The 11406-nt window shown below is 36.4% G+C and overlaps 1 protein-coding gene across 1 annotated transcript in view; it reads left to right on the top strand.

Moving 5' to 3' along the window:
* PSMD1 (proteasome 26S subunit, non-ATPase 1) overlaps positions 1–11406 on the top strand; it is a 116752-nt gene that overhangs the window by 84833 nt on the left and 20513 nt on the right. Inside the window, exon 19 of the mRNA XM_017529044.2 lies at positions 4528–4630. Within this exon, the coding sequence (XP_017384533.1) occupies positions 4528–4630 (103 nt within the window). The remainder of the gene's footprint in view (positions 1–4527; positions 4631–11406) is intronic.

The raw sequence follows: 11406 nt of genomic DNA, 5'->3' as shown, positions 1-11406 counted from the left end.
AACCCAGGAGGCGGAGGTTGCGGTGAGCCGAGATTGCGCCATTGCACTCCAGCCTGGGTAACAAGAGCGAAACTCCGTCTCAAAAAAAAAAAAGAAAATGCATGTATCTTAACTTTTAATACATGTACCAAAATTAGCACACTTGATATACTAAATAGACATGTATAGATTACACAACAATTTCAGATCTTATCATTCTTAAAGCTAGGGACTTCAGTATCCATGTATTAATTAATTCTGCTCACATATGGGAAGCAGTCAAAAAATTGACAACAGAAAAAACTTGGCATTCTGTGTTCTGCCTCATCGAGCAAATACAGAACATCACCCTTATTTTCAGCAAAGTAGACTTGAGGTAGAGAAAAGAAACATTTCCAGAACTCATTGATTATTCATTCTAATTTTATGGAGCTTCGTTTAATAAATTTCAAGTTCTAAACATTTGCTATCATTTTTGCTTCATTTATTTAGTGCTTCTCTTCCTGTCTCAGAATTGTTTTCAAGACTTTCAAAAACTGTATTATTACAAAGATAGAATCTGACTTCTCATCCTGTTTTTATAACATGTTACTTAATATACTACATCTTCTAGAAGAAAACATCTTTCCAAACATACCACATTTCTTTTTGTTTTTAAATACAGCAGATATCATATTTATATCTCTTATTTCTGCTTTTGATCTTGAACTGAACATTTAGAGGTTATCCAACTGAGTAGTGTCATTAAAGAAACAAATTTAGGGCATGGAATGCACCTCCTCTAACAGTAATACGTAGATATTCACTTTGATCCCATATGTTACTTTCATGTTACTTGTATTATCAGCAAGACAAATGTTCTGTTTTCCCATCCTCTGCTGTAAGATTTCATTGATTTTACAATTACAATCTCTGTTCCAAAAACGGCAGAGTCCTTCAGGAGTTGGATAATCATTGCAGGAACTGTTGTTGAACCAAGTCTTAGCAGGTACAAATACATGGGGCACACTCCCATCTTCCGGTTGTATCAGAATCTTAGACACTGATTAAAATGTCAAAATGAAGTCACAGCTAGTAACCTTTGCCATTAATATAAACTGGGTAGATAAATGTAAATGTAAATACCACTGACTAAAAAAGCAAAATTGACAGTATGATACTCAAAAATTATTTCAGGAAATACTACTCTTTATAGCAAAGTTGTTACTCAGCATAAGAATTCTTAATTTCATTGTTTTCTGTTATTAAGCAAGTGGTAAGGAATTTCATAGACTACAGTTTATATCATCTTTCCTTTATCTGATAATTGCCAACAAGACAAAATTGACATTTTGGGGATGGTATACAGCATGTTGTCAAAAAGAAAAATTTGTTGAGAAACTCTGAAGAGGAGTAGCTTCTCAAGGCTACAGAGAGTCTTAGTTGCAAGGTTGCAAAACCAGTCCATGAAATAAAGTGGGAATGGCTCAAAAACAAAGATCAAATGTGAATTTCATCAAGAATTATAAACCCCTTTCAAAGGAATTCAAAAGAGAAATTTCTCAGATATTTTGTGAAATTCACAATGGAAATTTCTAAAGGAAATGTTTTATGTAACCATTAATATGTGTCACATCCCTAACACTTAGCTCCACACATTGCCCTCTTAGTTGAAGTATCTCCAGTACATCTTTGTTTTGCTTCTCTCAGTAGCTAGCTCTCACTATCTCATGCTCACAAACATAAACCCAGGAACATGTACATATCCCTGGATCAAAGGTTCACATTTTACAAAAGTAATGTTCTTTTTTAGACCCTTGGAGCTATTTTGCTCTAAGAACCCAACTCTGCTCTTTATTAATTTATCTTTTGTTTTTCTTGTTAAATGAAATCCACCATTAAGATGGGCGTAGTGGCTGAGGCAGGCGGATCGCTTGAGTCTAGGAGGCCAGATTGAACAACATCGAAAGACCCTGTCTCTAAAAAACAAATAAACAAAAAAAATTCACCATTAACAGTTACTTGAACATGTAAATATTAGGTATCATATATAAAACCACATCAAAATTTTACATTGTAAGTATAGAATCTGGTGCTCCTATTAGCAATATTATTTGGTCTGAGGCCTGGTACAGGAAAGCTTCTCCCATCATTGACAAGTACCCTCTTTGGAAATAGAATTAAGCTCCTACAGTTCTAAAATAAATCACAGTATATATGATATTTTATAACATAACATGTTTGTGAGTAGTAGTCTATCTCTATTACCATACTGTTGTCTTAAGATAGGGACTTGGAGTCTTACAGTGTCAGTGGTAATGAAAAAGAAAAAGGCCACAAAAACTACCATAAGCAAATTAATGCTGATAAAATTGAACCTTTACCACGTAAAATCTCTATCCTATATAAGGTAATGTAAGTGTTGATCTAAAACAAATTCAGAATCAAAGGAACTTGATCTGTCAAACCAGAATAAAAGTGTCAAACATGAGATTTTTTTTTTTTTTTTTTTTTTTTTTTTTTTTTTTTTTTTTTTTTTTTTTTTGAGACGGAGTTTCACTCTTGTCGCCCAGGCAGGAGTGCAGTGGCGCGATCTTGGCTCACTGCAACCTCCACTTGCTGGGCTCAGCAAGTGATTCTCCTGCCTCAGCCTCCCGAATACCTGGGATTACAGGTGCCTGCCACCATGACAGCTAATTTTTTGTATTTTTAGTAGAGACAGGGTTTCACCATATTGGGCAGGCTGGTCTCGAACTCCTGAACTCCTGACCTCAGGTGATCCGCCCACCTTGACCTCCCAAAGTGCTGGGATTACAGGCGTGAGCCACCACACCCGGCCACATGAGAATTTTTTAAAGTAGAAGGGAGTTTAGTGATGATTTAATTATGCTAGGTTTTATAGTTAAAGAGATAAATCCTAGAGAAATAAGTGACTTAAGTGGTTGTGTGCTAGGTAGTAGCAGAGTTTGTTCCTCGTTTCCCCACTATATTCTATTGCTGCCTGTGAATAAAAAATGAGAACCATGTTCAAGGAATATTATTTTGTTAGTAGCATTTAGATTGCAGAGATAATAGGAGGGATTGGTAGGATTCTTCCCCCATTTGGTGAGACAGTCATGCTTTTTGAACTATGAGATGACCCTTATACATTACACTACATATATGTTACCTCATATAATCCTGTAATAGCCATGTAAGGTAGGTGCTAACATCTCTGTAGAGATGAAGATAGTGAGGCTCATGAAAGGTAGTAACTTACCCAAACAGCTAATAAGCCAGGGTTGTATAATTCTATTCTTCTGCCACTATATCACATTGTGGCCTCCCAGACCAATACAAATGAAAAGGGGGAAAAGATTCTGAAAGAATATATAATGCAGATAAAGTCATTATATTAGGAAACTCAAATTTGATATTTTCTGCTTTTGGCAGATTTGGGGAGCTCCATGATTATGTGCTTCTTGAACAAGCCGACTTCTTCCTGGGTGCCTACCATTTGAAAAGCACTGTTGGGAAAACAGAGAAGTGTAAGACATAGAAGAAGCATAAAGTAGTTTACTTATTATCACCCAAATAGATTTAAAGGAATGACTCTCTTTATTTATACAGAATATATTTTATAAATATATTTTCTAATCATAAAAGTAATACATACTAATTTTAGAAAATGCAGAAAGGATAAAGAATTACCAGTGGCCAGGTGTGGTGGCTCACACCTGTAATCCCAGCACTTTGGGAGGCAGAGGCGGGCAGATCACTTGATCAAGGTCAGGAATTTGAGAACAGCCTGGCCAACATGGTGAAATTCCATCTCTACTAAAAATACAAAAATTAGCCAGATATGGTGGTGGACGCCTGTATTCCCAGCTTCTCGGGAGGCTGAGGCAAGAGAATCGCTTGAACCTGGGCTGCACAGCTTGCAGTGAGCCAAGATCGAGCCACTGTACTCCAGCCGGTGCAACAAAGTGAAACTCCATGTTAATTTAAAAAATATATATATATATATCAATAATCCCACCCTAAGTGAGATTTTCCATTTTGATATGCTCCTTTTGGTAAGAGTAGAGATTCTGACAAGTCCTCAGAAAATTAATGTGAGTAGATAATGAAAATCTTTATGTGAATATACTTAATCCAAAATATACTTCACACAGCTTTGGTGAAAGGTAGTTTACTTTAAGGTGGAACTTATGTACTCTGCTTTTTAGGAAACCTGCAAGGTTGGTGGTAAACAGAATAGCTATAATTCAAAGTGCAATGAAAGCCTTAGTGTTTGCTTGGACTCTTTAGGCCTGCTAACAGTGGTAATGTATGAAATCACATTCAACATTCCTTTGACCTTAAAACATCCACTGTGAAATGAGGGTTGAAGACAGAGTTGGTGCTCCCACACTAAAAAAATTGTAACACTGTGATTTCAACCATGGAACTGCTCTGCCTTCATGTCTGGTCCTTATCTCTCTCTTGAGCTTTACGAAACTCAGAACTAAGTCTCATTATCATTGGAACAATATATGTCCTGTTCTAAAATGGTAACACAAATGAAAAGTCTTTCTCTTCCTTCTTCAGGTGAATCAGTTCAGACAGCTGTATTCCAAAGTCATCAATGATAAGCACGATGATGTCATGGCCAAGTTTGGCGCTATTCTGGCCCAGGGCATACTAGATGCAGGTAAATGTTTTAAGTCTTCAAGATATATTTATTTAAACTAAATCTAATAAAGTACCTATCTGCTCTAACTATATGACATAATGGAAATTGAGCCTGAGGCAAATTATTCCTGGAGAAAATTTGGAGCCTGCAGTTCACAGAGATCATGTACATTTAAGAATACAGGCTGTTGGCCAGGTGCAGTGGCTCATGCCCATAATTGCAGCACTTTGGAAGGCCTAGCCAGGTGGATCACTTGAGGTCAGGAGTTTGAGACCAGCCTGGCCAACATGGTGAAACCCCTTCTCTACTACAAATACCCAAATTAGCTGGGCATGGTGACAGACGCCTATAATTCCAGCTACTCAGGAGGCTGAGGCAGGAGAATAGCTTGAACCTGGGAGGTGGAAGTTGCAGTGAACCAAGATCACACCCACTGCACTACAACCTGGGAGACAAGAGTGAAACTCCTCAAAAAAAGAAAGAGTACAGACTGTTAGGTTTGAATTCTAGTCCCTTTGCAGCATAAGCTATGTAACCTTGAGAAGTTATTTTCCACTCTTGTAAGTCTACCTGGTAGTGTTGGGAAGATTTAAAATACATGCAAAGCCACCCGGCACAGTGGCTCACCCCTGTAATCCCAGTACTTGGGAGGCCAGGGCAGGTGGATCACCTGAGGATCAGGTGAGGACAAGGAACTCCTGAGTTCAGAACCAGCCTGGCCAACATGGTGAAACCCCATCTCTACTAAAAATCCAAAAAAGTTAGCCGGGCATAGTGGTATGTGCCTCTAATCCCAGCTACTCAGGAGGCTGAGGCAGGAGAATCATTTGAACCCAGGAGGCAAGGTTGCAGTAAACTGAGATTGTTCCACTGCACTCCAACCTGGGTGATGGAGTGAGACTCTGCCTCAAAAACAAAAAAAAATTAAAATACATGCAAAGCAATTAGAATAATGTCTGTCACTGAGTAAAGTTAACTGTTGGTTGGTTTTTTGTTTTGTTTTGTTTTGCTTTTTAATTTAAGACAGTGCCTCACTTTGTCACCCTGGCCAGAGTGCAGTGGCACAGACATGATGAAGGGTAGTTTACTTTAACCTCCCGGGCTCAAACAATCCTCTTGCCTCAGCCTCCCAAGTAACTGAGATTACAAGCATATGCACCACACCCACCTAATTGTATAAGTTTTTGTAGAGATAGGGTCTCACTAAGCATCTCACTATGTTGCCCAGGCTTGTCTTGAACTCCTGGACTGTAGCAGTCTTCCCACCTCGACCTTCCAAAGTACTGGGATTATGGATGTGAACCACTGTGCTCGGCCAATTTATTTTTCCTTTAATTTTCTTAGTATTACATGTATTTTAAAGTTGACATTGAAACATTTTTGAGGAAAACATTTTAAACAAACTCTGGGAGCGAAATCGCTTATGAAATAAGATAAATTGAATATTTACCTAAAAAATGCATACATACCACACTGTGTCATCTGGCTCCAGAATTCTCAGTCTTCACCATAACACCATAGTCTGTTTCAAAAGATAGAGTGGTATGCTTTAGTTCCTTAGACTTGGAGTTCATTTGGTATATCCCTCAACATTACTGGTGACCTCTCAATAGGATAAGAGGAGAAGAGCATATGCATGCTTCATTGTTCAACTATGTGATTCTTTTTCTTAATGTGCCCTATTCAGGTGGAATATAATCCTTTTTATTTTTGCTAATTTGAAAGGTGAGGAATAACATCTCAGGATTTTTACAGCAGTCCTATTAATAAGGGAGAATTTTTTTTCACATTTATAAGTCATTTGTATTCTAAGAAAAACACTGCCTTATTTGTTGCAGTCATTCTTTCCTCAGTCAACTAGGAATGTGTGTATATTTGTAGTGAAGGAGATCAGGAAAAGAAGCTGCCATTTTTGATAACTGTCATAAATTTTTGTTCATCTTTTTGGGTTTTCTACTTGCTATGAGTGTTTTAATCATACCAAAGTTTTCAGAGTCTTTTATAATTTTAGATACTCTCCCTCATATGGCCTCTTTCTTTTTAAAAAATCACGTTTCCTTCCTAATTTGATTAATCTTTTTTCTTTATTAGATTTGCCAGTCATTTCTCTGTTTATGTACTTATTCTTTTCTTTTTTTGTAAATTATTTTTGATCTTTATTATTTGCTGTTTTATAACTTTGGTGTTCTTTTCTAAATTTTGAGGTAAAGTTCCTCTCTTTTAACCTATTTATCTAATGGGGTTTTTTGTTTGGTTGGTTTTCATTTTCTAAGAAGTTGAGATTTTTCTGCTTAAAGTTTCAATATTGAGGCATAGTTTACTTTTCTCTTTCTTTTTAATTTAAAAAGTACTTCTTTGTAGCTATTTATAAATAAGGAAAATATTCTATAAATATTTTTGGTAAAATAAACCATTTCAATTCTAGATGGTATTGATTCCCTCTCATTTACAAGCTGCATATGTGGAGATCCATAGTTTCTCCCTTCTCATTCGTCACTACCTTCCAATATTTTAGTATTATGTTTATGTTGTCAATGGTTTGTGATGTTTACATTGTCTTCAGAAATCATAATTCTCACAACTGTATGGTCTTAGTTTCGTATTTAAATGGATTCATTGCTCACCACCATTTCTTTTATTGCTGCTTTTTAATTCTTAGGTTATCTCTACTAAGTCTAGACACTTAATTGACTGGATTTTTATCAGTAATTAAGCTTTTTTAATTGGACTTTTAAAAATTTTTAGATTTACAGAAAAAAATGAGCAAGATATGCAAAGTTTCCATGTCCTCTTTGCCCCTCCCATTTCTCCTATTATTGGCATCTTGTGTTAGTGTGGTATATTTGCTTACAATTGATGAGCCAATATTGACACATTATTACTAACTAAAGTCCTTAGTTTACATTAGAGTTCACTCTGTGTTGTACATTTTATGAGCTTTGACAAATGTTTAATGCCAGGTATCTACTGTAACAGTATCATACAAAATTGTTTCACTACCCTAAAAATTCCCTGTGCTTAACCTGTTCATCCCTCCTTGCCCTCCCCACAAGCCCCTGACCTTTTTACTATAACCAAAGTTTTATTCTGTTTTAATAAATAAAGTTTCAAATGTATTGAAAGTTTTTCACAATATCTTCTTCTTTTTCCAATGTCTGTGGAATCTGTATTGATGTCCCCTTGTTCATTCTTTTTCTTTTTTAAAAATTTGTTTTTATTTTATTAAGGTAGGGTTGACAAATAGAAATTGTATATACAGTGTACATGATGCTTTGATATATATAGTAAAATGGTTAAAGCAAGCTAAATAACATATCCATTACCTTACATACTTACCATTTTTTTGTTGTGAGAAAATTTAAGATCTCTTTAAGCATTTTTCAAATATACAGTACATTATTATTAGCTGTAGTCATGCTGTACTATGGATCTCCTGAACTTACTACTCATCCTAATTAAACTGTCTCCACAGTTTTAGTTTTGCCTTTTCCAGATTTTCATATAGTTAGAATCATACAGTATATATCCTTTTCAGATTACTTCTTTGGTGGTATTTAAAACAAGATTTAGGAATAACGTTTTACTGCTCTGTAATCTTTTTATCTTCTTTTAGCTGCCACTTTTTAAAGTTTATGATTTTACACTACACCTCTTCACTCGTTTGTTCAGCACTACCACAGTTTTTTGCTGGTTTTTACTACATTAGCGTTACTTGTTAAGAATGGAGGAGACTGCTCTGGGCATACTACCTGTAGGGTAGCCCTCTCTGCAAGGAGCAACACAAAAAAAAGGGAAAAAAAATTTTAATTAAAAATATAAAAATGAAATTATATATTAAGAGAAAAAGAATTAGGGGACGATAATTCTGTGTTTCACCTCTTCTCTGCCATGTTTACTACAAGTCATCTCACTGTGTTCTCCTTCCTTCCTCTTGTAGTCTCTGTTGGTCTTTTTTTTTCTTTTTTTGTTTGGAGTTTTTGTTTGTTTGTTTTTACTTTCTGTTTGTCTTGTGGACCAATCAAGTTTTGGTGCTTCTTTCTGTTTCTCTTTATTTATAATAATTTTTGCTTTAGACATTTATTGCATAAAAGTTCCGTACTGTAGTATTCAGTTGTGAGCATAAAATTAATCTCATGTCCTTTTTCACTCTTTAATATCCTATCCTCATATAACACTGTGCTGCAACTGCATTCAAAAAATTTGTAGTCTTGATCTCCTCTCAGTAAAATTAATAGTAGTAGGCCAGGCTTGGTGGCTCACACCTGTAATCCCAGCACTTTGGGAGGCCGAGGCAGGTGGATCATTTGAGGTCAGGAGTTTGAGACCAGCCTGGCCAATATGGTGAAACCCCATCGCTACTAAAAATACAAAAATTAGCCAGGCATGGTGGCACATGCCTGTATTCCCAACTACTTGGGAGGCTGAGGCACAAGAATTGCTTGAGCCTGGGAGGTGGAGGTTGCAGTGAGCCAAAATTGCGCTACTGCACTGCATCCTGGGAGACAGAATGAGACTCCGTCTCAAAAAGAAAAAAGAAAATTAGTGATAGTAGAAAAAAATCTAGAGAGGGCAACTTCAATAAAGTTTTTGAGAACTCACTCAGTGATTCAGTCTCTTCGGGGAGAAAAGCTGAGGATAAAGAAGATGATTGAAGTTTGTTAAACTGCAAATTATCAATATGATAAACTCTACCTTGTTTATTAAATCTCAGAACGTTAGAACAAAAGGCTAATGTAGTTTCTAAGTCCGAAGAAGATAGATTTCATTGAACTAAAAGGAAATTCAGCTTCCAAGTTAGACAAATAGCACATTAGCTAGGCATCCTTTTCCTGTCTTCTGACCTCCCCAGCCCCATCCCAGGGTAGTTACCATGTCTTAGTGAAATGTTCCCACTAGCGCCCAGTTTATAGTTACCATAATATTTTCATATCTTATTTTAATTATCTAATTATCTGTCTTCTTTGTGAGACTGGAGTCTCCTTAGGATCTTTTCTAGTATGTTGTTTTCAATCCTCAGTATATAGTAAGCATGCAGTGAATGGGGGTTAGCATAGGGAAGAGTATAAGTAGACAATAAATGTGTATAATTCATTTGTATTGGAAAAACAAAATTAAAGTATACCTGGCCTTTAGTTAGATCGAAATTTTAAATACCTTTAGTGAAGTATTAAGAAAATCTAGATTATTTGGTTTAACAGTAGAACCCTGATTCTTAAAAAATTAAAATGCTATTTGGTTTAGTAAAGTCAAGTCAGTGTTTGGTTCTTGACTCCAAGTAAAATGTGAAGCAAAATGTGAAATACTGGATCAAGAGAAAAGAAATGTGAACAACAGGAATCCAGCACTGGAATTCAAATTAAGACCCTGATTAGGCACAGACAAGCCCCATTTTTATAGGATATATTATGTAAATGAAGATATTTGCATTTCAGAGTTCTGTGATCCAGCACTAACATTGTTACCATCTAACGGGTATGCCAAATCTGACAATGGTGTATTTTGTTTTGCCTGCCTAACAAAATTTGCAAGATTTTGGATAAAATTCAGAGTCTTTTAAAAACAAAATGACCTAGTGACCCTGGACCTACAGTCTAGTAAGATGTTCCCTTTAAATAGGACATGTACTTTCCAGTTTGCTTCAATTTTAAAAACAAAATGACCTAGTAACCCTAGACCTACACCCCTGGTAACAAGCTCCCTTTAAATAGGACCTGTACTTTCCAGTTTGCTTCAATCCCCACTGCTCCCGGCCCACTTATTCCTCATTTGTTTACTTGACTCATTCCTAAAGGCATTTGAGTTTGTAATCCCTCATAGCCTCCTAGAATCTCAGCCTTACAAGGGCTCAGTAAAGATCCAGCTCTCCAACTGATGGCTTGGATCTTAGCTCTAGTGACTGGCTTTCAAACTTTCTCTGTACTCTGTAGAGGAATAGTCTAGGGCAGCAGTCCTCAACTTTTTTGACACCAGGGACAGGTTTCGTGGAAGACAATTTTTTTCCACAAGTGGGGTGAGGTGGTTTCAGGATGAAACTTTTCCACCTCAGATCATCAGGTATTAGATTCTTATAAGGAACGTTCAGTGTAGATTCCTCACATGCAAAGTTGACAGTAAGGTTCACACTCCCATGAGAATTTAATGCCACTGCTGATGTGACAGGAGGCTGAGCTCAGGTGGTAATGCTTACTTTCCTGCTGCTCACCTCCTGTGGAGCAGCCTGGTTCCTAACAGGCCATGGACAGGTACCAGTCTGTAGCTCCGGGATTTGGGGACCCCTGGTTCTAGGCTATATATTCTCCCAGCAGTCCAAACTTCTGATTAAACAGAAGCAGCTCTGATTTTATTCTTCTACATATTGTGTTTCCTTAGGAAACTTTCAATTGAGTCAAGGGTTAGAAGTTAAAAGTTTTCTTTTGTAAGTGGTAGTGCTAATTCAAGTGCTGAAATTCAACCCCCTCATTTTGCCAATGGGAAAAAAAGACTCTTAGAAATAAAGTATTTTGTCTGTGGTTACAAGGCTAGTTAATGTCAGAGCTCCTCCATCCAACTTAAGTGGTTTAATAATTCACAGGGTAATGCTCAGTGCTTTCTTAGATTTTTATATAGCTGCATATTAATCTTCATAATTTGTAAAGGATATTTCTCAAAAGTCTAACAATTTTTATGCTCCTTAGCACCTAAAAGACCAAGAGTCAGAACATATTTAGTTTTATATAAATTTTTTATTTATTTATATATATATACACATATGTGTGTGTGGGTGTGTGTGTGGGTGTGTGTGTGTGTATATATAT

This window comes from Cebus imitator, unplaced genomic scaffold (genome assembly GCF_001604975.1).
Source record: "Cebus imitator isolate Cc_AM_T3 unplaced genomic scaffold, Cebus_imitator-1.0 Scaffold57, whole genome shotgun sequence".
NCBI lineage: Eukaryota > Metazoa > Chordata > Mammalia > Primates > Cebidae > Cebus > Cebus imitator.
The sequence above is the reverse complement of the archived record's forward strand: the minus strand, read 5'-3'. Positions and strand labels throughout refer to the sequence as shown.